The following is a 27,259-nucleotide window of genomic DNA, read 5'->3' as shown; positions in this document are numbered from 1 at the left end:
AGCTCCAGCTATGATAGCTGATATTATTGGCACCCACAAAGGTGCAGACGGAGACCCAGGAGAGGTTCATTCTACCATTTAGCCTAGCATGTGGCGGGTAGCTCCAGCTATGGTAGCTGATATTATTGGCACCCACAAAGGTGCAGACAGAGACCTAGGAGAGGTTCATTCTACCATTTGGCCTAGCATTTGGCGGGTAGCTGCAGCTAGTATATTTGTGCGAACCGTATTGGATCTGTACAGCATTTAAGCACCTATTAAGGTTCAGGCAGGAAATGTTATAGGATGTAACATCTCCCCTCACTGTGGACGCTGTAGCCTCCTATAACTCTCCCTATTCCCCTCTCTATAATTAGCATCATCCTTAAAGGACCACTATAGGCACCCAGACCACTATAGGTGCCAGGTCCCTCTAGTTTGAACCCTGCAGCTGTAAACATAGCAGTTTCTGAGAAACCATGTTTACACTAGGGTTAATCCAGCCTCTAGTGGCTGTCTCACTGATAGCCGCTAGAGGCGCTTCCGCACTTCTCACTGTGAAAATCACAGTGATAAATGCTTTCCTATAGACTGTTTTAATGCGCGCGCGGCTCTTGCTGCGCATGCACATTCAGCGCTGACATTGGCAAAGGGAGGAGAGTTCCCCAGCACCGAGAGTGCACGGCACTGGAGAAAGGTTTAACCCCTTCAGCCCAGTGGGAGTGGGACCCTGGGGGTGGGGGGGACACCTTAAGACCCTATAGTGCCAGGAAAATGAGTTTGTTTTCCTGGCACTATAGTGGTCCTTTAATGTGGCAATACTCTCTTGATATCCCCATTTTAGGTTGTCTATTTGGGAAGTAACCATTTAGTGAATCTTTCCCTTTCCAATCTTGTTGAGAGCAGACCCCACCCTGGGATTGGACTAGATAATTGTATCTTATTACTATAGAACAGACCCAGAAATGGGAGTTTGATTCATATTCCTTAGACGGATCATTTATACTCCCATTACGTTAATAGACACCCTAATTTGATTGGTAAACAGAGTTACACTTTATGTCCGTCTTCATTTTGCCAACTAATAAATAAAGCTTACTAAACTACTGAATAAGCACCAAAGTGAATTACTCTGTTACAAATTGTATCTATTCCCCCCTCTTCTATCACAGCTGCATTCATTCTTGGGACTGTAAAGTGTTCCTTATAAATACCAATCTAAGGAACTCCTTCTGGGATTTCTTGAAATCTAAACATTCTAAGTTAATTAGTAGACATGTGCAATTCGTTTCGGTCCGAATTAAAATTCGGCCGAATTTCAGGTAATCCGGACATTCGTGTGCTTCCGAATGTCCGAATAGTTGAATTGCCGAAGTGCCGAATTGCTAAAGTCCCGAATTTTGGAATGCCGAGCCGAATATTTTCCCCATGCACATGCCTATTAATTAGGGTTAAGCCCTAGGGTGGAATTGGTACCATCAACGCCGACCAACCCTTACTAGTAATATCTACTGGATAATAAGGATTTACTAGTAATTTTTGAATATATAACAATATAAGTATACACGATATCATGATCTATCTATCCTAGTGGGGCCAAAGTGTCAAGCGTGAAAATACAGAAACGTTCACGATGGCGTGATTCAGGCACATAGTCAATTGCCATGAACCGTAGGGACAGCAGCGTGTTTCCCATCTGGAGAAAATGTCTAGCGACCGGTTTGTCATACCCATCATCACTGAAAACCGTGTGAATTGAGGAACGATGTCCCCCTAATTCTCTCCTGTAATTCTATGTTTTACCTATACAGGAAAGTCCACATGGATATTGCAACTTATAAATCACAAGCGTATTCGTACAGGTGATGTGATGTCTGTTCTGGAACAACATTCCTGGATGTGGCAGGCAAAGCCCTTACCTGGTGTTAACTTCATTTTATTCCCTCAGTGGTTTCTTGGTGGTAAATGTACCATTAGATCATTTACATTTGGACCCTGTTTGTACATTTCCGACTGCTACGCCATGAAAAAGAGTCCCAAGGCTTCAGAATCAAAAATGTTCCTACAATCGGATGGAATAATCCTGTAGCGTGTTCCAGGTGGGTGGCTCTCAGGCCTAGCTCTTTCTTAACTCGTCCCTGGGATCAGGAACCAGTGAAGCCAATCAATAGGTCAGAAGACTTCAACTTGAATAACTAAACAAACCAATGGAACCAACATGCAACTCTTTATTTTTGGACACAGATTGGTCTTCGGTGACCTGTCCTTAAACATGTGGTGAAAATCATTTAAAATACAAATATACAGAACATCGGAGAACAAGCAATTATAATAAATACATGAAATATATAATACAAGTATTTTTTTTTTTCAAGCACAATACAAAGCAATACATTTCGTTGCACTAATTTGCATACCAGAATTATGTAAATATATCATATTTCTATTCAGTTAGGAGAGGGTGCTGCAGCTTTATCAAACTAAAAATGCATAGTTTGTAAATCGATTGCTACCATCACAAGTCCCTTGGGACCAGGTTTGGAGTCTGCGTGCAAGAGGCTGGCCCTGAAGGGTAGGCTAACCAAGTACCTGAGTTAGTTAGGTTAGTGTTTCCCAACCCAGTCCTCAAGGCACACCTACCAGTCCAGGATTTAAGGATTACACAGTTTTGTCTAAGGTGTTTTTTCTTTTTTTTCTAAAAACACCTTAGACAAAACTGGGTAATCCTTAAATCCTGGACTGGTAGGTGTGCCTTGAGGACTGGGTTGGGAAACACTGAGTTAGGTAACCAGGCCCCCCTCCACCCTGACCTCATCCTGCACAAAACTCGATAATCTAACTCTGTTGTGCTGTTGGGGAGGGAAGAACGTTTTTTTTGGACAAAACTGAAACATTGACCTGTTTTATGTAAAGCTCATAAAAGTTAAGTACTAATCTTCAAGTCCTTATAGTGCGATCTTGAAGATATACATTTAGTTTATACATAAAAAACTCACAAATGGATTTCAGCTGGGTTGAACAAATCACATTATTAATTTGTGTTTGGATTAAAAGGAATTTGATAATTTTGAACCAGCTGAAACGCATTTGTGCACAAGTCTAGTCAATAACAACGCAAATAAATCGGATAGAGGCTCTCTGCACATTTTTACTGCTGTGTGTGGAATTCCTGCTTACAAATAAAAACAACTACAACGCCAGTGTGAATTTATTGTGACGTTTTTATTTACACAGTTACTATGAAAGTTAATAGCTTGTCACATGTAGGATGCTCATCGTACATACCTGTGTGCGGTGTTAATGATCCACACTTGACAAAGACCGTTGCGCTCGAAAACTTGCCAGATCTACCTATACCTTAGACCAGGCTTCCCCAAACTCCGGCCCTCCAGATGTTTCTGAACTACAACTCCCATGATCCTAAGTATCTATTTCATTCATAGAATCATGGGAGTTGTAGTTCAGCAACATCTGGAGGGCCGAAGTTTGGGGAAGCCTGCTTTAGACAGTGGAATAATCTCACTATGAATTCACCTTGCTATTGCTTATCTGAAGTCGGCTGCAGCATGCAGAACAGTAAATAACCAGAGAAAGTCAATAACGATTCAAGCGAACACTTAGTCTGTCACTTATCACAAGGAAAGTGCAATCATAATCCAGCAATCAGCATGACTTTATATCCTGAAATAAAAACAAGGCTGGGGTTAATGACACAGTGAGTTAACCCAATAAGTGCTGGAATTGTAGTCGACAGCAGGTGTAGTCATCATTTTTTTAATGTTCTTGTTTCCCAGGTTTATACTTTTGCCATTTTTGTTTCATTCCTTGTCTGCGCCGGGTCCATCACTAATTAACCGAACAGTAACTTGTTTATGTAGTGTTAGGTATCGTGCCGCCTACGGCATAAGGTAATGCATGTTTATAATGAATCTGTTTATTAACGTACCAGTCTAATTACCTCAGCTACCTATTTTCATTGCGTAAGTTGTGATGCATAGAATTTAATGATCTTATATGATTATTTCCCGTTATTCACTTGATTTCCTCCCCACCCCCACTTTCTTTTTTTCTTTTTTCTTTTTTTTTTTTTCTGTTATCCCCTTATGTTTGTTAAAAAATGTATGTTTATGTTTAAAATTGCAAAAAATGTTCAATAAAAATATTATTTGAAAATAATTTCACGGTCACAGCTCACAAGCACTTTAACTGCAGCAATAAGACCGCCCTCTTTCCTTCAGAGGCCAGAGGAGGAATTTTGCTTCCTGCTTTGCCGTCCAACTTTGCCATCCAAATGTGTGGCGTGTGTACACGGAGCACATAGAAATTATTCTGCCAGCATTCTCAAACCTGAATGGATCTGTAAAATAAAACACAGAAGAAAAAATTGCACTATAAGGCACAAATGGTGTTTAAGGAGCGATATTATTATAAAGATGCATAAGTAGGCTCCTGCATGGCTGATAACAGCTTATTATTAAACAGTTTCATTCCTCATAAAGAACCTGTGGACTAAACTACAACACTTATAAATTCCTGCTTTGTTTCAATAACGTAAGGATATATTTTTATTTAAATTAACCGCTTAGTGACTGAGGCTTTCCTGAAATCTCATTTGTTTGTGATTGGTTTAACCTTTGCTGTGTTTGTTCCAGTGTACTCATCATACGTCTTATTTAGTGTTTTGTTTTTAAAGACTGATACCCCTTTCTTATGGTAACCTATGTATATATATATATATATTTATATAGCACAACATTACAAATTAATCAGATATAAAGAAAATATAGAAAAATAAAAAAAACTCTTTCATAGTCGTGTTTATAATATTCTCTGTACAACCATTGCAAAAAAAAAAAAAAACAAGAAGTAAAAATATATTGGCGACCGGGGGCTGAATAGGCACCTCTTGGGCACAGCCTTTTTTCCTGCCTACCTAGGCCGAGGACCATGAGGGGCTTGCCCCCAAAGCATCACCAGATCGTTGGAAGACCGCCCACCGCATTTGGCGGCAGAACACCTGGGCCTTCCGTTGCACCCAATAGGGAACATACTTGGGATCACGGAGTCTCCGAGTCTGTGGTATACTGATGCTAGCCTTTACACAAGCTTGGGGGACACCTTTTTCGCCCTAGTTGAGCCGCTACCTTCTGCAATCTCCATGCCCACATTATCTTTATGCCAAGTGTTGGAATTGGATGAATGTGAACTTTCAACCCTCACGCTCTATCAATCTCTGCCGGAAGCTTTGTTGCTGTCACTAGCCACCATCTTTCCCGGTTTTCATGCTGCCACCTGTAACTCTTTGTGATGTTTTACTTAACTTTGTTTTTTACCGTTTATTTGTTACGTACTAAATATAATGCAACGTTGCTAGTGGGTGTCGTGTCGGGCCTCAGTGGTTCTTTAAGCATAATATCCTCGCATGTTCTAGACACAAAAAAGAGATGTCTTTCTCGCTCAGCATATTGTATGTTTAACTCTGTATATTTTATTAATCTTGTTTTGCCAGGCTGATATATTGTAAATTAATGTTTTTAATTCTGTGTTAATTGATATGTCTCAATAAAAGAAAGATTGACCAAAAAAATACATATCCACTTATTAGTCCTGACTGTTAAAACTTCTTTTATTTCTAGGATTCTGTTTACAGGATGAAGAGGGGGGAGGTGAAGACTCCATCAGCAAAGTTTGACCCAAAGTAAGAGGTATTGTAGGCCTAACACTTGCCTGGTAAGGAAGGGGTGGGAATGGCCTCTATTAATATCAAGTATATGGGAAAAGAGATGAACCGGATCAGCCGGTTCCCAAGCTATACTTCCATATGCACACATACGATTTCTGGTAAATGGCTATAAGTATTTACTTAGGCAACGTAATATTAGAAGTGAGCATAGTTTCAACATTGCGCAACATATATTTTATGTGATATTTTGTACATACATGCAAACATGAATATCAGCACCGCTGACCAAGCGGTAAGACATGTAAGACATATGGCAACTCTGGATCAAAGTATGGAGTATATCGAAGATAGGTGCCACAGTCTTATATGTCTGGGAAATGAGTTAAAAAAGAGAGTTAGAGTAAAATGCTGCGCATGTTAGAGGACTGACGGTAAAATTGCTTTTTTAACCCCATAAGGACACATGACAGAAATATTCCGTCATGATTCCCTTTTATTCCAGAAGTTGTGTCCTTAAGGGGTTCATGGTCCATTCCCTCGAAATATCTTGCCAAAAAGTTTGGTGCTGACTAGGTTCGTCTGGCCGCTACTCCGAACTCCCCACTTGAGATATATGGTTCTAGCGTTGGTGGATTATAAATTTTCAACCAATATTTAGCTATCAATGACAGAGCGGCTATAATGATATGAAAGATCACATACTGGACAGGATTAGGATACTTCTCCTTAAACATAAATCGTATGAGAAAGGTATGACCGTTTGGCACCGCAACATTAGTATGGGTTTTAATAAGTTCTATCACAGCTTGCCAATATGCTTGTATTTTGGGGCAGTCCCACCAGATGTGTAGCATAATGCCCACATCTCCCACACACATCCAGTATTTGTTCAAATTGCCATGTACCATCTATAGAATAACTTACGTGCTAGTTTCATATGGGAGGCACATAACATCAATCATCTGAATACATTAATAGATTTTAGCCATGTTGTTTCTGGTATTTGGCATCCAAGATCCTTTTCCCATGGCATAGCACATGGTAAAGATTGAATTTCCATGATAGGATTTAATAAGACTGCTAAACTCACCCCGACCACTCCAATCTCAATGAAATGGTCTGGGTGCAGTACGTTGAACCCTTGAAGGTAAAACATTGCCATTTTGCAACAAGGGCAATGTTTACCTGCAAGGGTTAAACATGCCTTTAGTGACTTTCATTTTATGGCAAACGGTGGAGGAGGGAATCTAACTAGGGATGGGGCACTGTAGCGTTAAAAATACAGGTTTAAATTCCTAACCATATAGTGTTTCTTTAAGTGCAGCAGCCAACAATAGTCCAATGACAGCTGATGTTTGCATGCACTGCTGCGGCTGTCAATCATGGCAGAGGGGTGTTAGAGGGCATCATTCCTGTGTCGGGAGTGCACACGGTCCCAATAAAAGATGTGCAACCCAGCCTTCATCCCTTTCCAATTCATCTTCTATAACGTGATTTGTGATTATTGATTCACTATTGATTACAGCTTTATTACTCCACTAACGGAACACTATAGAATCAGGAATACAACATGTATTCCTGACATTACAGGGCTCTAATGCAGCATTAGGCACCTGGCCCACATCTCTCCGGACATTAAAGGATATTTTACTCACTTTTTTTACCACACCGCACCGGTCTCCCCAAGGCTGGCCCCACGTAGTCCCATCTCCGTGGCTGAGATCATCAATTCTTTTTTTTTTGTGTTAATCTTTTGAGATCATCAATTCTGATGACCTCAGCCAATCCAGCGTTTTCCCATAGGAAAGCATTGGGAAGCTATTGCGCATGCGCGGCAAACCGACGAGCCAGTCAGCATCTCCTCATAGAGATGCATTAAATCAGGGCATCTCTACGGGGAACATTCAGCGCCTCCATGCAGAGCGTGTAGGTGCTGAACACCAGTTCTGCACACTATCCAGAACTGATATATAAAGCACCTCTAGTGCCCATCTGAGTGACTCCCACTAGAGGTGTAAGTAGCCAGCAATAGTGGTTCTGGTGACTATAGTATCCCTTTAACAGTTACAGATTGTGATATGTTTCTTTACAATTATGGTAAAGTGCTTGAAGTAAATAAGACTTCCAGGTGTTTACAATAGTCCCTTTATTGTAATATAACCTGTTGCCTGCCAGCCATTCTACTATATAAGGAGGCTGACAGAACACTAGATAATCATATTCTAAACCAAACTGGTTTGTCAACATAAACACAAAGGCCCTCTACGCTTGATTATCGGGGGAGTCCCCACCCACTCTTCCCAGAAATCGAGTAGGTGGGTAGAATTCAACCTTTAAAGCCTGACATTGCTATATATGAATGTGGTAAGTTACTCGTTTTTCTGGGCTATTCACTAAACACTGGATTTTGTCAGACAGACAAAATCTAGTGAAAATGACTGAATTCTGCATTGGCAAATCTCATATTTACTAAAATACAAAATGCCGTCAGAATTCGTCTGGCATAAGCAAATCTTCAGCAAACACCTGGATGCATTCGGCGTCTGGATAAAATCTATGATTACAAATTATGGGGTTTGGAAGATTCACAAAGCACCAGTTTTAATACAAATTGGAATTAAATGCATCCAGCAGGTTGCACGCTCGCAAATTATCATCCACGTGCTTTCATGCAAGTAAATGATCGTTTCAAATACTATTCGGCCTCAGACTGCTAGTCTTGAGAGAAATGAGACTTGGCTGTGAGAAGGCTCTTACTAGCCAACCAATCAGAATGCTCTTGCTAATATTGCACCGCGTAAGAAATATTCCCATGCTTTGCAATAGCCGACATAGCGTGGCAATGTCCTTTGTACAGCGCTACGGAATCTGATGGCGCTATATAAATAATAAAATAATAATAAGGGCTTTCACTACTAAATCTCAGTCCAGTCTGTGTCCAGCCCTCCATGGGTAAAGATGAATTAATTGGACTGCAATGCTCCCCCCCCCCTTTATTATACTTAACATCTTGACCCTTTGGCCACAAGTAAGTGGGGACAGGTAATCTGTCCCTCCATTACTTATTTGAAAGTCCTTCACCCCAATTATTTCATAAACCCTATCTCCAATGGCTTCCCTATCACTAGTTTGAAATGTTTAGTAGATATCCTGCTACCAGCCCCATGGTAGGTGGGGGTATAGTTAGGTTTTTTTTAAATTGTTACATTTATTTATTTTTTAAACTTTTTTTTTTAATGTGGCAGCTGGCTAGCAAGGGCTGGCCAGCTGCCACGTAATTTAACTTTTAGCCATTTAGGGTTTTTAAATATTTATCCACTGGCTGCTAGCGATGCCAGGGGCCAAATTATTCACTTTTTTTTTTTTTTTAAATGTGTCCCGGATGCTTCAAATCCGGGAACAGATAAAAAAAAAAAAAAAAAAAAAAAAACCAGAACAATCTGCCTTCCAGCAGCGATAATAGCCAGCAGGCAAAAAGTTAAAAACCCTCGGCGGCGCAAGGGTTAATTATGTGGATTTAATTCACTTGGTCTGGATTTCAGGCCTCCGACAGCATTCGGTCTGGCTGAATTACAAAATCCAGACATTGTTGAATTGCATAAACAATATTTCAGTCCGAGTGACCTCATAAGCAGCCTGATGGTTTTTCGTCATCCAGTAAGTGGCCATTCGGACGTTTGTGAGTTACCCTGTGTATGCTTACTATTAATTGCATGATTTTGCTATTACATGACGAAAAGTCATGATTTTATTAAAGACACGGAGGCGAGTATTGCATAACCCTTTCTTTACTGTCCACCAATAGCAGCAAAGAATACAAACAGAATGAAAAAATAAAGAACATACATTAACATAGGCCCCTCCCCGCTCAGGTCCCGGTATATTAGGCAGCACTTCCCTTCCATTTCCCTCTTTCTGAAGATGCGACCTTAGTAACGATGCCCAAACAGAACAAGAACAGAGTCCAATAGTCCAGTAACTAGAGAAGCTCAAAACTGAAGGGTGTAATCCAGTAACAACAGGGAAGCACAACCGGATGAACTGTAGGACCAGAGATTGACAGCGGGAAGAGTCCTTTCAAGTTGGGTAACAGCATGCCATCTTGTCGGATCAGGCTGTGAAAACATAAAGAAACAGGAGCCGACAGGTTAAGATCGATAATTGCAACTATTGTCAAGTTCCAACTGAGGAGAAAAATTCCCACATAAATACAATCCCACATCCTAGGGTGATTATTAAACAAACCAACATAAACCTACCATTGAGATACGGCCCCACTTACCATACCAAAATAGTCGATGTGACTCGCTGCAACATTCGAAATAGGGTGGGAAAAGACATTAACAATAAACATGGGCAGGACAATACTCGCCTCCGTGTCTTTAATAAAATCATGACTTTTTGTCATGTAATAGCAAAATCATGCAATTTTATAACAAGACACGGAGGCTCATATTGCAAGTTTAAAGCTGATCAACTACCGCCGTAAATGTATGTGGGGCCGGGCGAAAGTAAAATTCACGGAAGGTAGATTCCCTAGACCAATCTGCGGTTCTCATAATATCTTCCAGGCGTGCTCCTGCGGTCATCATCGAGGAGGCTGAGGCCCCACGGACCGAATGGGCGCCGAAGATCGTGATATCGATGCCCGCCTGATCCAATAACCATTTCACCCAGCGTGATAATGTGGTGCTAGAGACCGGGTGGAAGGGTGGCCGAAAGGACAGGAACAGCTGTGGGGATACAGTAGAACGATGAAGATTGGTGCGATTTTCGTATTCGCGTAGACAAGCCACAGGACATAATGCTGGAGTGGTAGGAAAAAACGGATAGGACACCGACTTGATAGAGGTTTTCGTCCGGCGACTGATGTTGAACGTGACCCCATCCGGGGTGTATGACTTGGCATCGAAGTCCAGGGCTCTGACATCCGAGACCCTTTTGCATGATACGAGGCAGAGCAGGCAAACCAGCTTGACAGATAGTTGTTTCAGGGAGAGCGCTGAGTTAGCGGGCCACGACGAGAGAAAGGATAGTACAACGGAAACATCCCATGACGTGGAGTAGCGAGGCCTGGGTGGTCGGGAGAATCGCGAGCCCCTGTGGAGTCGGCACACTAAGTGATGTTGTCCCGCAGGGCATCCATCAAAGCCTTGATGAATTGCAGAGATGGCTGACCGGTAAAGGTTGATAGTCCTGTAAGCCTTCCCCACTTCAAAGAGGGACGTCAAAAATTGCAGGACCATGGTTACAGGGGCCGAAACGGGATCCGCGTCCCTAGCCATGCACCAGCTAGTCCAAGCTCGCCAAGCTGACCCATATGCTCGTCTAGTTCCTGGGGCCCATGCTTCCGCCAACAGGCGTCTAGTCGTGTCCGAAACTCCTAGGATTTCCCAGGGTTCCCGGAGATCCGCCATGGGAGGGAGTGGGAGGGAGCCGTCCAACCGGAGCGGGTGACACCGTCCCATCGGGTCTAGCAGCAGATTGTGGCATGACGGTAGTAGCCGTGGGCAGTCCATCGTCATCTCGAGAATTTGAGGGAACCAAGACTGAGTTTCCCAGAAGGGGGTCACCATGACCAACTCCGCCCGGTGTCTGCGGGTCTGTAGGAGGGAGCGTGGGATCATGGAAAACAGGGGAAAAGCATATAGGAGGTTCCCGCTCCAGTCTTGCAGGAAGGCGTCTACTGCCTCCGCCATCGGGTCTGGTCTCCAGCTGAAGAATCGAGATAGTTGGATGTTGAGTTGGGAAGTGAAGAGGTCGATAGAGAAGGGACCCCTGAGAGACGATAAACTGGAGAACGCCTCTGTGTCCAACTTCCAATTGCTGGAGTCGGAAAGATAACGTGACCCCCAGTCCGCTTGGACGTTGTGTAGACCAGGTAGATATTCCGCGTGGACCATCAGGTTCCATTCTAGGCAGAATTCCCAAAAGTCTTTCGCCAGGGTGGCCAGCAGTGCTGACTGCGTACCCCCCAGGTGGTTGACATACCTCACCGCTGAGACGTTGTCCATGCGGAGTCGGATGCAAGTTAGGGCTCTGTCCCTCGCGAAGCTGCGGACGGCGAAGGAGCCTGCCAGAAGTTCTAGAGCGTTGATGTGTAGCCGTGAGTCGGCTGCCGACCAACGGCCACCTGTTGAGACCCCTTCGCAATGGGCCCCCCATCCGTGGAGGCTTGCATCGGAATCGATCATGAATTCTGGCAGTGGGCCGAAGATCGCCTTGCCGTTCCATGCGGACAGGTTGAGAATCCACCATCGTAGTTCGTCCTTCGTTTCGGTGTCCAGTGACACCTGGTCTGCGTAAGATGCACCGGCTCTCAGGTGTGCGATCTTCAGGTGTTGCAATGCCCGGTAGTGGAGTGGGCCCGGGAATACTGCCTGTATAGATGAGGCCAGTAGGCCAATGAGTCGTGCCAGCTGTCGCAAGGTGAGTTGGGCCCGTACGAGGGCTCTGTGTAACTCTTTGCGTATGGAGAGTATCTTGGACCTTGGCAGGCTCAGAGTCGCCTCCCCTGAATCCACGAGGAATCCTAAGAATTCCATCCGAGTGGCGGGGGTTAGGCATGACTTTTCCCAATTGATAACGAAGCTCAAGCGGGAAAGGAGGCTTATGGCCAGCTGTAGGTGGGTAAGGAGAGTGGAGCGATCTTGAGCCATAAGGAGTATACGATTATACGATTAGACGAACACCCCAGCTGCGGAGCCATGCCATCACGGGACGTAGTAGCTTTGTGAAGCACCACAGCGCTGAGGAGAGGCCGAAAGGTAGGCATGTAAACTGCCAAGTCTCGTGTTGCCATTGGAAAAGTAGGAGGTCTCACACACACAGGCAGACAGTCTCACACACACACACACAGACACACAAAGGCAGACAGTCACACACACACACAGACACACACAGGCAGACAGTCAGTCAGTCATACACACAGTAATACACACAGACACACACAGAGGCAGACAGTAATACACACAGACACACACAGTCATACACACAGACACACACAGAGGCAGACAGTAATACACACAGACACACACAGTCATACACACAGACACACACAGAGGCAGACAGTCATACACACACACACACACACACACACACGCAGACAGTCATACACACAGAGGCAGACAGTCATACACACAGAGGCAGACAGTCATACACACAGTCACACACACAGAGGCAGACAGTAATACACACAGACACACACACAGAGGCAGACAGTAATACACACAGACACACAGTGGCAGACAGTCATACACACACACACAGGCAGACAGTCATACACACACACACACACACACAGGCAGATAGTCATACACACAGACACACAGAGGCAGACAGTCATACACACAGAGGCAGACAGTAATACACACAGACACACAAACAGAGGCAGACAGTAATACACACAGACACACAGTGGCAGACAGTCATATACACACACACACACACAGGCAGACAGTCATACACAGAGACACACAGAGGCAGACAGTCATACATACACACACAGACAGTAATACACACACACAGGCAGACAGTCATACACACAGACACACAGAGAAAGACAGTCATACACACACACACACACACAGACAGTAATACACACAGGCAGAGAGTCACACACTCACCTGACAATCACACAGTTACCTGTGGAGTTCATTGTGGAGGCAGTGCAGCTCCTGGTGACTGTTTGGTGGGGAAGCAGGGACTCCTTCCTGCTTCCCCTGCAGCAGTTTTCCGGCGCTTTTAGCTCCGCCCCCGCCGCATGGTAAGCTCCGCCCCGCCGCACGGTAAGCTCCGCCCCCGCCGCAATTTTTTTTTTAATCCCGGCCAGCTGTGCGGCTGCATGGCGCCCCCCGCTCCATGGCGCCCTGTGCGGCCGCACAGCTTGCACACCCCTAAGGCCGGCCCTGGCAATCGGCACCGTCAGGTATGCATCCTTGAGGTCTAGCTTTGCTAGCCAATCTCCGTGAAGGAGAAGATCCCGTAATAGGTGAATACCTTCCATTTTGAAATGACGGTATCGGACTATGGCATTGAGGGGGGCGCAGATTTATGACGGGCCTCAATTGTCCGCCCTTCTTTTCCACCAGGAAAATATTGCTTACGACTCCTGCTGGGTCGGGGGGCGCTCTTTCTATAGCCCCTTTGGTAAGAAGGGTGGAAAGCTCCATGTCGATCAGTCTGCGATCTTGGAGTGAAAAGCAGATCGTTCGAGGAGGGGGAATGTGTACGAAGTGGTCTATCAGTTCTATGTGAAAACCCCGACTTATCTTTGGTCGGAGCAGCAAAGAAAGAGGGAAATGGAAGGGAAGTGCTGCCTAATATACCGGGACCTGAGCGGGGAGGGGCCTATGTTAATGTATGTTCTTTATTTTTTCATTCTGTTTGTATTCTTTGCTGCTATTGGTGGACAGTAAAGAAAGGGTTATGCAATATGAGCCTCCGGGTCTTGTTATAAAATTAAGACTTATCAACCAATCTCCGCATAAGACATGGTAAGACCGCATAAGACGATGTCATTGGTCACTCTTCCCTGTATGCTTTGCTGTGGCCCCTGTAGATCAGTGAAATGTGTCTCTTCCTTCTGTAAACTGGTGGAATCCCGTAAATCAATGTTTCACTGAGCAGACATGGTAAAGTCCACTTTGGAAAAATAGTAATCTGAATTAGCTAATGATTAAGCTTCATCCTGCAGCTCTGATTGCGTTACAGATGTTTCAGTAAAAGGCAGCTTGAACAAGCTCAACAAAGGGTTAAACGTACCTGTCGAACGGCAAGTTACTCCCTGTGTGTATGTATGGGAAGGTAATACAGAGGGGGAAGTCGAGCGGTGAATGAGGAAGTTAAATAGCTTTTTACAACGATGGCAGAGAGCAAGCCTCAAGAACCCGACCGGTTCTCTCCTAAAATTGAAGAATCTGTCAGAGAGAGCTTGTCGTTTGAAGGCTTCCTACGAAAGAGGAAAGATACAATGGTAAGCAGATTGTTACCGTAGCCAAGACAATAAACCTCTGTTATTGACATATTACATAATAGGAGAAATACATATGTTAACCGTAAGGCTTTATAACCAGAGAAGAGATAGCTCTAAGTGCAAAGGGTGGAAACACTGGCCTCCAGCTGTTGCAAAACTACAACTACAACTCCTATGATGCTTAAGAGTTGTGCACCTGAGCACTGTCTCTTAAGGGTTACGTCCTCTAGAGCGGGGGTTCCCAACCAAGTCTTCAAGTACCCCTTAGCAGCCCAGGATTTAGGGATTACCCTGTTATGTCTAAAGTGTTTTTTTTTTTCTTCCTAAAAACACCTTAGATACACTGGGTAATCCCTAAATCCTGGACAGTTAGGGGGTACTTGAGGACTGGGTTGGTAATAGCTAAATCCTGGACAGTTAGGGGGTACTTGAGGACTGGGTTGGGGACCACGGCTTTAGTGCAAAGGTGTAGTTCCTACAACTCCCATGATTCTTAGCCCGCCATTAGAGTCCAAAAACGGGGGTTCTCTCTAAAATCTAAATTTTAGCAAATTAAATAGCTGATGTGAAAAAAAGAATCCCACTTAGCTATAGTCACAGCCCGGCTATTTTTACCTAAATGTATCGATTAGAGTAGAATCCTGACAATGTGCCACAAAGTGTGCATTGCAGGTACATTCTGAGAGCTATAGGGCTGCGCTGATCCAGCAGGTAATGAATGTAGCAAAGGTAAATATTAACTATCTCTGCGTGTTACCTGTGCATATAAAGTAGGAACCAGTTACTTGAGTACGTATGTAATATATAACTGTCTGCAGGTATGAGTATATCACTTTATCACTTTACAATTCCATCAGTGATCGTTGACCTGTGATTCCTAGGATTTTCTAGGTTGATTTAAATATATATATATTTTTTCTAACTGGTAGTTTCGCGTCTTGTTTGACCCTCAGTAGAGTCATCATCTATTAACCCCTCACAATGCCTCGTTCCACAAAGCAGAACTAGACACAATGGAGGGGTTTAGAAGACAGGTAGCAGGCTACTAGAATTTTATTGTGGTTTTCTGATCCTATCTCTGTGTAATACCACCTCATTATAAAAATATAGATAAATAAAATATCATCTAAGTTAAAAGCCATTATTAGAGAGAGAGGGGGTGGCGGGAGTGATCTTTCATTATATTTACTAAACTTTGAAGGTAGAAAAGTAAAATTGAAATGACATAATTTAAACTAAAACACGCAAACTGCGTCTATTGCTGGGTTGTGTTGATCTACTTCCCTCCCCCCCCCCCCTCCCCCGGTTCTGGTCCTCATTATTCCACTGGGTTTAAATTTGTTCTAATTCGGAGTCCAGTGATTAAACCACCCTGTGTGTAATTTCCTTAAAAGTACATTTTTCATGCAAATGTTCGCCTCAACGTTTTGTGCTTTTTAACAAGTTACACACTGCGTCCGTCATGTGAAATATCTCCAGTATAATGGCTGTGTTATTATTACACGAATGTCTGTCTGTGGTTTTTTTTTTGTTTTGTTTTTCTGTTGCGGCTTAAACCAGTTTCTGTAAAAAAAAATTTTGTAAAAAAAATCTCTCCTCATTGTTTGATATCTGACACTACTTCAATTATACTCTTACACCAACCGCCTCAGACCTGGTGATACCAGGGGTTTATTAACTCTACTGTACGCTTGTTTGAGCAGGGTTCTCTTCAACCTACCGTCCCTGTAAGTTTTCTTGTAATTGTCCTATTTATAGTTAAATCCCCTCCTCTCATGATATTGTAAAGCGCTACGGAATCTATTGGCGCTATATAAATGGCAATAATAATAATAATAACTAAACAGTAAATTCTAATTAACCGAAAACAGAATTGCAAAATTTAGACCAAAATAGCGGATTTGGAAAAATTCTACATTTACAGCTCTAACTCGGCTATTTTAGTCTGAATTTTGCAATCTGGTTTTCATGTCACCACAAATTGCTGATTTGTAAATATATCAACATGCATCTAGACTGGATCTGATTGGAGCCTGGATTGCTGATCGGTCAACTAGTAGAATGTAAAATGTTAGACATTCAAAGTAAAAGAGACACTAAAGGCTCCTAGACAAAGGGGAGGAGTTATAGAAGAAGTAAGGGGAGGAGTTACAGAAGTTGTGCGGGGAGGAGTTATAGAAGCAGTAAGGGGAGGAGTTATAAAAGTTGTGAGGGGAGGAGTTATAGAAGCAGTAAGGGGAGGAGTTATAGAAGAAGTAAGGGGAGGGGTTACAGAATCAGTAAGGGGAGGAGTTACAGAAGTTGTGAGGGGAGGAGTTATAGAAGCAGTAAGGGGAGGAGTTATAGGAGCAGTTAAAGAAAGCTGTGAGGGGAGGAGTTATATAAGTTGTAAGGGGAGGAGTTATAGAAAGCTGTGATAGGAGGAGTTAAAGAAGCAGTAAGGGGAGGAGTTGTAGAAGCAGTAAGGGGAGGAGTTATTGAAGCAGTAAGGAGAGGAGTTAAGTTGTAAGGGGAGGAGTTATAGAAAGCTGTGATAGGAGGAGTTAAAGAAGCAGTAAGGGCAGGAGTTATAGAAGCAGTAAGGGGAGGAGTTAACGAAGCAGTAAGGGGAGGAGTTATAGAAGCAGTAAGGGGAGGAGTTATACAAGTTGTATGGGGAGGAGTTATAGAAGCAGTAAGGGGAGGAGTTATAGAAGCAGTAAGGGGAGGAGTTATAGAACCAGTAAGGAGAGGAGTTATATAAGTTGTAAGGGGAGGAGTTATAGAAGCAGTAAGGGGAGGAGTTATATAAGTTGTAAGGGGAGGAGTTATAGAAGCAGTAAGGGGAGGAGTTATAAAAGCAGTAAGGAGAGGAGTTATATAAGTTGTATGGGGAGGAGTTATAAAAGCATCTAATGATGGTTAGAAGAATGATTAGAATAATCTAATGATGGTTCCATTAGGAACAAAGTTCCCCACACTAACTTAAGATCTAAAAGCAGATTCACCCCACCGTTTAAAGACTACAGGAACTTGGAAGTTTTCTTGGATATGGTCTGCAGGGAAATTGCCTCCCTGCCGAATGATGACTATCAAGTACGGTTTGGGGGTAACCTTTCTAAACAAGAGAGGTTGGCTATTAGTCAGCTCCAAGCCAAGAGGGACCTGATTATTAAGCCATCCGATAAGGGAGGGAACGTGGTTGTTATGGACAAGGATAATTACGTTAGGATGGCAGAACGCCTATTATTAGATGACAACACATACCGTGTGATCAAGAAGGATCCAACCCCTCTCTTTTTAGTTGAATTACGTACCCTTTTGACAAGTGCCATTGATATGGAATTCATCTCAAAAGATGAATTTGAGTTTATGTATCCTAAAGAACCTATTCTGTCTACCTTTTACTGCTTACCCAAGATTCATAAGTCTATGTCGGATTTAACAGGTAGACCGATTGTATCTGGGTGTGGCAATCTCACTCAGAATGTGAGCGTGTTTCTCGATAAGGTTTTATCCCCAATGGTACAAGAACTACCCTCACACCTTAGGGATACCAAACAGTTACTTGGGTTTTTGACCCAGACTGACATCCCTAATCATGCTAAACTGTGTAGCTTAGACGTGGAGGCATTGTATAGCTCAATTCCTCATGATTTGGGAATTGAACACTGCAGACGGTTTCTCTCGCTTGATCCTAAGTTACCCGAGACATATATTGGATTTATATCGGACTTATTAAAATTTGTACTAACTCACAATATATTTCTCTTCAATGGGAAACTCTACCAGCAGATCAGGGGAACTGCCATGGGGTCACCATGTGCACCATCATATGCCAACTTACATCTGGGCTGGTGGGAGAGAGTAATCAGGGAGGAGCCCAATCTCAAACAGTATATGGAATATGTCCTATACTGGAAGAGGTATATTGACGACATTTTTGTCGTCTGGCTAGGTACCACTGAACTCTTTGGTGATTTCGTTGTAGCCCTTAATAACAACACCTACAATTTGCGCTTTACAAGCGAGATGGGGGGCCCTAAGTTATGCTTCCTGGATGTGTCCCTGACAATAGGGGCAACCAATAAAGTACACACTACTCTCTACAGGAAGAAGACAGCTACAAACAGTCTTTTGGACTGGTCTAGTCATCATCCCACCCCACTAAAAGCTGGAATCCCTATTGGCCAGTACCTTAGGCTACGGCGCAACTGCTCGTCCTTAGACGACTTTAAATCTAAAGCAAGCACACTGAGACTATCATTTAGGGAAAAAGGGTACCCCAATAGGGTGCTAAAGAGGGCTTATGCTAGGGCCCTCTCAACTGAACGTCAAGTCCTCATCGATGACAATGCTGCCAAACAGGAGACGCGCACGATAAGATGTATTGGAACATTTGATGCGGGTTGGGAAAGGGTGATGGGAATTTTTAAAAAATACTGGCCCATCATATACTCGGACAAACATCTTAAAGAGGTAGTGACTACACATCCTTCCATAACCGCACGTAGAGGGCGGAACTTAAGGGATTTACTTGTTCCTAGCCACTTTTCCTCGCCGTCCACATCAGGTCCCTTTAAGAACTATCTACCTATTGGCACATACCAATGTGGCCACTGTAGTGCCTGTCCTTACATTAATAAGAAGGTTTGTGCCAACTCTACCAACTCAGAGACATTTAATCTTCGTTCCTTTATTAACTGTCGTACCACTGGGGTTGTCTATTTACTCACCTGTTCATGTGGCCTTATGTATATAGACCTTTCGACCTTTCAAATTCAGGATTAGGGAACATGTTAACTCGGTGAGGAGACGTTTAGAAACTCCCATATCAAGACACTTACGTCTTTTTCACAACCACTCCTCAGATGGAATATGCTTTACAGGGATTGAACATATCCCTCAGTCCCCACGGAAAGGTGGTTGGGACATCAAACTTCGTCAGAGGGAGGCGTATTGGATTTTTAAACTTCAAACATTATCACCAAACGGTCTTAATGAGGGGTTTTCATATACCCCTTTCATCTAATTACGATCTGTATATAGTAACATTATGGTTCTTTATTGCTGTTTGTGATCAATTATTTTTTAATCTTTTTTGAAGCTTCAATTTATCACTCGTTTTTTGTTAGTGTCTATTATTTAGGGATCATTTAGCTATATGCACATCTCCATTGATCATCCCCCTTTTGCTGTATGAGTCACTGTTATATATTGGACCGTTTGTAAATGGGTTTATTTATTGGCTTCTATATTCATCCCCATTAAGGTATAGGGGTGTGAAATTGAGTGGACCACTCTTTTGTGAATCATGGATACATACTGTTTAAGTGTATCTACATATATACACATCTTGTATATATTTGATCAAGTCCCTTCTCTAGCCAGATGTGAACCGTTCCTACATTTGATCTATTTAACAGTGTACTGATTTATTGACCCCCCTGTCATAGTATGATTATGAGTCACACGGAGTGATATCCTGGTGATTCACTAGTTATTATCAGTATTGCAGGTGAGGGATTCACTTATTCTGTTACCCTGTATTGATTCAGGCATTCTCTATCGGAACGTAAGGAGGAGTCTTAATTGAAGTTTACCGCCCCCTTCCTTTCCCATCCGTCCACGTGATCTGGCAATGACGTAGCTATCACGTGGGACGTCTGTGAATGGAGCGGGCGGGCCTCTTCGTCCAAACCACCGATAGGTGTGAACGCTACATGGGAATCAGCTGTTCGGTATGTTTAATTACATACCGGCTATTTAAGGGGTGGAAGTTGCGACAGCGTTTTGTATCTGCCCCTGACGACGGCGTCTGGAGACGCTGAAACGCGCGTCGGGCTGCTCTTTTTAATTTGATTTCTTTGATTATGCACTGGGGTGATGGGTGGTAGAACTTGGACTTCGATCTTTTATTAATCTAGGAGTATCGGTAGGCATTAGCATAAGGCTATTGCCGAGGTAATAGGATTTAGTCTGGACAATATCTAGTTGTTAGTATGGAGCCTTGATTAGAGTTATAACCAGACCTTCTGAGACAGAGTTCTATATAGGGATGGAGTTTACTGCTCGTCTTAACTATATTTACTAGGTTTATATTTACTAATTTGGTTCCTACTGTGGACTACCTGTGAAGACTTTGCAGGCAACAGGGATTTCCCTCTTTTTAGCATTTGGCTATTTAAGTGGAGCTTGAGACGGAGTAATTCACCAGGTCGTGTAGACTGTGCAGTGGATATAGATGGAGTGTTTACCTCGCTTTATACATACACTAGGTCCACACTGACTCTTTAATTCTCCGTTTTTTGTTGCCTGTGAAGCAACCGGCTACTTTGCCTTTGTCAGTTATACCTACCTACTCTAGTATTAATTGGTTGGAGTCTAAGTATTTTTTAAAGCTGTGGCATTAATAAAGTTTTGATTTTTACTTCTCAGCACACCTACAAGGGCTGTACTGCTTTTTCCCGGCACTATACCCATTTGGGCATGGATGCCGGCGAATTAGTATTTTTTCTTTTTCTGTGTTTGAGTTATAGAAGCAGTAAGGGGAGGAGTTATATAAGTTGTATGGGGAGGAGTTATAGAAGCAGTAAGGGGAGGAGTTATACAAGTTGTAAGGGGAGGAGTTATAGAAGCTGTAAGAGGAGGAGTTGTAGAGGTAGGAGCAGTTTTCTAATATATATTTTTTTCTTTTACAGAAGTTCACATGGTCAAAATATTGGTTTAAACTTCAAAACACAACCTTGTTTTTCTACATCCCAGGAGAAGTCCTGACCGTAAGTACACTAATGTTCAGGAGTTTTTTGTATTATACAAATATCGATATAATTCAAGGGATATGTTACTGATTGTAGAGCTATAGACGCCAATTTCAAAATTGCATATTTTCTCCTTAAAAAAAAAAAAAAAAAAAAGATATATATATATATTTTTTTTTAAATTGTAGAATCTTCCATAATTTCTATAACATTACATTTGTGATATGTTATGTTTCAGTGACTAAATTCCATTCTTGTTAAAGTATTCCCCGCTTCAGTTTATTTATTTATTGGCTAGGAATAGCGGATCTGAAAAAATGTTTTGCATCATTCTGTGGAATCTCACAGCGGATTGCCAATACTAACCGACTTTTCATTGTATTCTAGGCTACTCTTCGAGGCCAATATTACATGTACAACGTAAGTATAACAACATTTAGGTAACAATAACACCAACTCCTAAAGAATTTATAAGGCTCTGATGACCACAGGTCAATTGTGTGTATTTCCTGCACTTTACTCATTGATACTTAGTTCCACATTTAAGCTGCAATGTATCCTGGTATATTACCCCTCACGTCCCCCATGACCATAACTACTGTCAAGTATGATGGCTTGTGTCTGTTTGTAGCAGTGTTCATAGTAATGGGTGAGTCGCTATCTGACCCCCTCTACACAGCTAGTGTAGTAAAGAAAACAGAAATATTAGATATAAACTTGGTTACCACTGAGATTTTATTTAATGATTCCATGTTTGGAAAGAGCCTTGTGGAGTGTAGCAAATGTAGAATCCTACAAACATATTTGAGTTAATTTTCCTTGAAGTGGTCTAATGGAGAGGTTCACTAAATCGTGAGTTGTGGAAAACTGACGAGAAAATTGAAAAAGTTAGTCCAAATTATTTCTACCAAACTGGGCAGAATTGACAACGTTTTATTTAGAGTGTAAGTTCTGTGGGGTAGATAATTCAGTCTGCTTGCCAATCATAATTATTGTACAAAGCCGGGCCCCCTCCCACACCTTAATGTAAGCTCACAGCCCCATGATGTCTTAGATAGACAAAATGGCTGCCTGCTGTATATGCAAGAATACAATTAAATAGCTGTAAGTTAATTTGACTTTTCTTTTTTTTTCCTGTAAAATAATGTGACTGTTTAACATTGTATCTGTGTATATTATTTATATTTTGTCTTGCTGTCATTGTTTAGGTGCTGTCAGTCCGAAAATTGACAAACTCAGACATTGGCTTCCAGTTCGAGATTGTTATGAAAAATGGGAAGAGGAAACTCTTGGTGAGTGGCATAAATAACGTGTTGTAAAGGTTATTATGCTGGGCAAGAGATGGCGTGCTTTCTTAGAAGTCAATGGGTGAAAAAAAAGACTTCTAAAAGTGACAGATCTGCCTCAATTTTTGTTTCAATGTAAAATGCAAATGTTAGAAAGGTCAAGTGGCTGAACTGGAAAGCAGCCACATAATAACAAAAATAATAAGGAGAATTGATACAGCAGCACCCTCTGGAAGGCGGGTGAAGGGGTAGAAAGACCGGGGAAGCAGCAAGGCATTAAGTATTTAATGGCTTTGTGTTAACAGGCAGACTGTAATCCTAATTCTGTGAGATTTAATCTTTCTGAAGCTTCTTGGCCACTAGGCATTGGCCCAGTCTGCCCTATGGCCTGTATGGTCCTGGTTCAACCAGATTTCATATATGCTTGGCTAAACTGGCTAATCAATGTAACAGTGTTGCACCCCATTTTCCTTACTGAGAAAGCATGCACTTCAGCATGATAATTAGGTAGGTCAGTAGCTTATGAAGTGTTGGACGAGAAATAGGGAATCAGGGTTGAAGGGCCACTCCTGCAGCATAACAACATCATCAGAATGATCACTCTGTCCCTGTACTTCCACTCAATGTCCAAGGCTTCAATCAGGAAGCCTCGAACAGGGCACCACTGATAGCCTGACAGCATCAGCTAATGCGCTCTGCCTATCACTAGCTCCACATTGAGAATAGAGGCTTTGAGCCTTTGTGATTGAGGCCTCGGACATTGAGTGAAAGTTAAGTGGAAGAGCGATGTGGGGCCGGCTTCAAGACTTTTGGGTTAAACAGTTCGTTAATTGTTGAACCACTTCAGGTAAGGACCTACATTCCGATGAAGCTGTTATCGTGCCCGGAGTGGTCCTTTCGAAGTTTGGAATTTTCAATAATTGTACAATGAGCTAAATCTGTGATGTGTCACCAGTCCGCAGATACAGCTGAGCTACGGGATGTTTGGATGGCATTTTTATGGAAAGCGATGCAGTTACCTGGACCAGGCCGGCATAACTCCTCCTGCACATGGTATGAATGAACCAATAAAGCCTTTGGACTGGCTGAGCATTATAGGAAATATAATTCAAAAACAAGGTTAGCCATTACTGGTATATACAGATCTGATGCGAACTAGAACGATGACCATAGAGCCCACTGCAAAATGCTTCGTACGGTATATATTACTGGCAAACACCGCTGATCTGCAGATGGGTCCTTATGTTATTCATGGAGGAGAGATGATTATATACATTTTAAACTATTTTTTTTTTTTTTTTAATTCTTTATTTATTGTGCTTTGAATAACAAACAGCTTTGCTTCGCCACGACAGCTGGAGCAAGCAATGCAATAACAAACATTGGCATGGCATAACAAGACAGCACATTTTTATATTATAGTATAGAGAATAACAACAGTTGGTATCTTAAGACCTGCTTTCATCAGTAAGTTAGGGCAAATAGAGCTGTGTCTGAGAAGGTCTAAGGCAGATTAATTAGAGTGGTAAGTAAAGATTGGAAACAAGAGTAAGCTCCCAGGGGGGTCCCAGGCTGGCGACATTCAGTATGCTGGACATCTGTATAATACGATATTGGCAGCACTATTTTGGCGTTTTACATCATAATGAAGGTAAAGCTGTGTATATAGCACATTACATATGGAGAACTATGCTTTATGTAACACATGAGACGGAGAACAGGCTGGGTCTAGAGCTTAAAGTTCACCTTATCACTGGTCCCTGCACAATGCCAGCTGACAAAATTAAGTTAATAAGTAAATAGCATATACACAAGGGCATGGTACATTTACTGGTGGCTATCTAAACACTTTCAACTCTTAAGAATTAGACAGCAGGCTTATGCCCATTAGAGAGTCACCGGTCAGCCGATTCCATGGCTCGGGAAGAGGAGTGTGCTGTAGTAGGTAAAATGTCCTTGGCAGAGTTGGTTGCTCAGGTTGGTGATGCATGCCCCTGATGCCCTCCGTTGTTATCAGTTAGCAGTGGAAGAAGCTGGTCTGTACGTCGGGTCCAGGGTCGTTGAGGTGTTTTCGACGGGTGATACTTTATGGCTGTCCGAGGGTGATTTGCAGCATCTAGCATGGGAGGCTGGTTTGTGTGGGCGATGTGTGGTGCTAGGCTGTGTCTCTGTCCCCTCCGCCTGGCTCCAGTGTCCGATGGTGAGTGTCATAAGCATCATGCTTGGGCACTTGTGTTTGAGTGCCAGGCTGGCTGCTGCGGCCATTCAGGTTTCAAGTGGTGCAGGGAGAAAGTTTGTCCCTCTCCATAGGTTCTGGCGCACGTGGCCTCCGCCATCTTTAATGGAGGCTGCGGGTCACAGTGGTGATGTCGCTTTTGCCCTGGATGCTTTGTAGCGGTCGGGGCCATGGGGGGTGGGCCGGGATCACCCCCCCGGCCCAGAGGGGGGGAAACGGGCACCGTTAGGCGGGATAGCGGAGCAGCGGCCGTCTGTCCCGCTCACCGCCGGAGTAGGCCTCCACCGGGGTAACGAAGGTCTCTCCTCCAAGGGACTGCAGCTCAAGGAGCCAGCCTCTCCCTGGATCCAGTGTCCCACACTCATCGAGAGCTGCCGCTGCGGGTCAATATCGCCTTCCAGGATCATAGTTTCATGGTTGAAATTTAGCTAAGTAGTTGGAGCTGATCTGTCTTGCGGCCATCCAGCTCGGCGGTCCGGCCCCGCCCCCCATTTTAAACTATTTTAAAGAACAAGGAGAACTGTATTTATATTTTTATTTATGAGAAACATCTTTCATAGCTTAAGGCCTCAATTCCATTCTACCACTGAAAACCAGTCGTGAATTATTGACTTGTTTCGGACAATATTTTTGTCACGCTTTGACTGGATTTCATGTCAGCCGAACCTGATAAACAGATGGGTTTCTTAATACAAGTTGTCAGATGAGTGTGTCTTCTTTCCATTGTCTGATGCAAGGTGGTGCTATGAGGTAGCGGCTTGTCACCAGTAAGGTGTAAATCTGGGAGATAGCCCTTGGTGGTAGTGTGTCTTTCAGGGAGAGGGATTTGAATTATGTTCAGTCCCGAAGTATGCTGAGTTTTTGTGGTATTGAGCAGGAGTAGTGTGATATTTGTTCCCTTGCCATTGTGTGTAGGAATGTGTGTTGTTGTTATGGGAAGAAGGCAGTTAGCGGGCGTATTAGGCATGGCGGGGATAGCATGTCAGCTGTGCAGATGATCTTGTCTCTGTTTGTCAGGTGTGGGAGTGGGCCGTGGTCGCCCACTGGGAAGTGCGGGTTTCCCCTCAGGGGGAGCATGGGGCTTGGGTCGGTCGTGTGGTTGTATTTGGCTGCATTTTGGTGCAAGATTTGGAGTGTGGCTTTTCTAAACGGGTTTGGGAGTGGAATAGGTTTGCTCACTTCTTTCTTGATCCAGGGCAGGGTTCGTAGATTGCAGTTGGTGCTGTGTGCTTCCAGCTGCACCCATGGCATATCTCTCGCCTTCGTGAACCAGCTGATGACTCTGGTGGGGTGGGCCGCTAGGAAGAACTTTCTGAAGTCTGGCAGGGCTAGCCCACCTCTAAGTTTGGGGAGCGTCAGTTGGGAGTGAGCTCTGTGGGGGGCTTTACCCCGCCAAACAAATTTGCGGACTTCTGCCTGTATGGCTGTGAAGAAGGTCTTCGGGGCCGCGACTGGTACCGTTTACAAGATGAAGAGGAGTTTAGGGAGTAAAGTCATCTTGACTGCGTTCACTCGGCCTAGCCAGGAAATGCAATAAGAGTTCCAAGTGTGTAGTTATTCTACTGCTGCATTGAGGATGGGTGTGTAATTGTGAGCGTATAGATTCTTCGGGTCTGGTGTGAGCCATATCCCTAGGTATCTCATCTGTGTGTCACACCAACGGAAGGGGAAGCATTGTTTGATCGTCCGTCGCTGAGTGGGGTTGGTATTGAGGCTTAGGATTTCTGATTTGGTGTAGTTGATTCACAAGTTGGATATGTGGCCATAGGTTTCAAATTCCGTCGTGAACACTTGCAGGGTGGCGGTCGGGTCCCTCACTATGAATAGGAGGTCATCCGCATAGGCGAGAACATTGTGGTGCATCCGACCCATTTCTAGTCCGCGGACGTGTTTGTTGTTTCTGATGTTGTTCAGGAAGGGCTCCAGTGTGAGCGTGAAAAGCAGGTGCGAGAGTGGGCAGCCTTGGCAGATTCCATTGTGTATCTGAAACGGTTTGGAGAGAGCACCGTTGATCAGCAGTCGTGCTGTCAGGCAGGTGTATTGCGCCTGTATCCAGGTGATGTATTTTGGCCCAATGCCTAGGTCCCGGAGTGTTCCGAACATAAGGTCCCAATCTACCCGGTCAAATGCCTTCTCGGCGTCCGTTGACAGGAGCACAGCCGGGTGCTTGGTCCTCCTGGCCTCCAAGATCAGGTTCACTGCTCAGATGGTGTTATCTTGGACCTCTCTGCTCGAGATGAAACCCGGGTTTACCAAATCTGGTAGCAGTGGGGCCAGGCGGTTAGCCAGGATGCTGGCCAGCTGCTTGATGTCGACATCCAGGACTGAGATCGGGCTATAGCTCTGGCATAGCACGGGGTC

General features: G+C 43.5%; 1 protein-coding gene across 1 annotated transcript in view; it reads left to right on the top strand.

Moving 5' to 3' along the window:
• Window positions 1–14,370: 14,370 nt before the first annotated feature.
• LOC134610431 (uncharacterized) overlaps window positions 14,371–27,259 on the top strand; it is a 28,798-nt gene continuing 15,909 nt past the window's right edge. Inside the window, exons 1-5 of the mRNA XM_063453391.1 lie at window positions 14,371–14,636; window positions 21,317–21,394; window positions 21,764–21,796; window positions 22,585–22,668; window positions 23,618–23,715. Of these exons, the coding sequence (XP_063309461.1) occupies window positions 14,526–14,636; window positions 21,317–21,394; window positions 21,764–21,796; window positions 22,585–22,668; window positions 23,618–23,715 (404 nt within the window). The 5' untranslated portion in view covers window positions 14,371–14,525. The remainder of the gene's footprint in view (window positions 14,637–21,316; window positions 21,395–21,763; window positions 21,797–22,584; window positions 22,669–23,617; window positions 23,716–27,259) is intronic.

The sequence above is a fragment of the Pelobates fuscus genome, chromosome 5 (assembly GCF_036172605.1).
Source record: "Pelobates fuscus isolate aPelFus1 chromosome 5, aPelFus1.pri, whole genome shotgun sequence".
Classification (NCBI taxonomy): domain Eukaryota; kingdom Metazoa; phylum Chordata; class Amphibia; order Anura; family Pelobatidae; genus Pelobates; species Pelobates fuscus.
The sequence above is the reverse complement of the archived record's forward strand: the minus strand, read 5'-3'. Positions and strand labels throughout refer to the sequence as shown.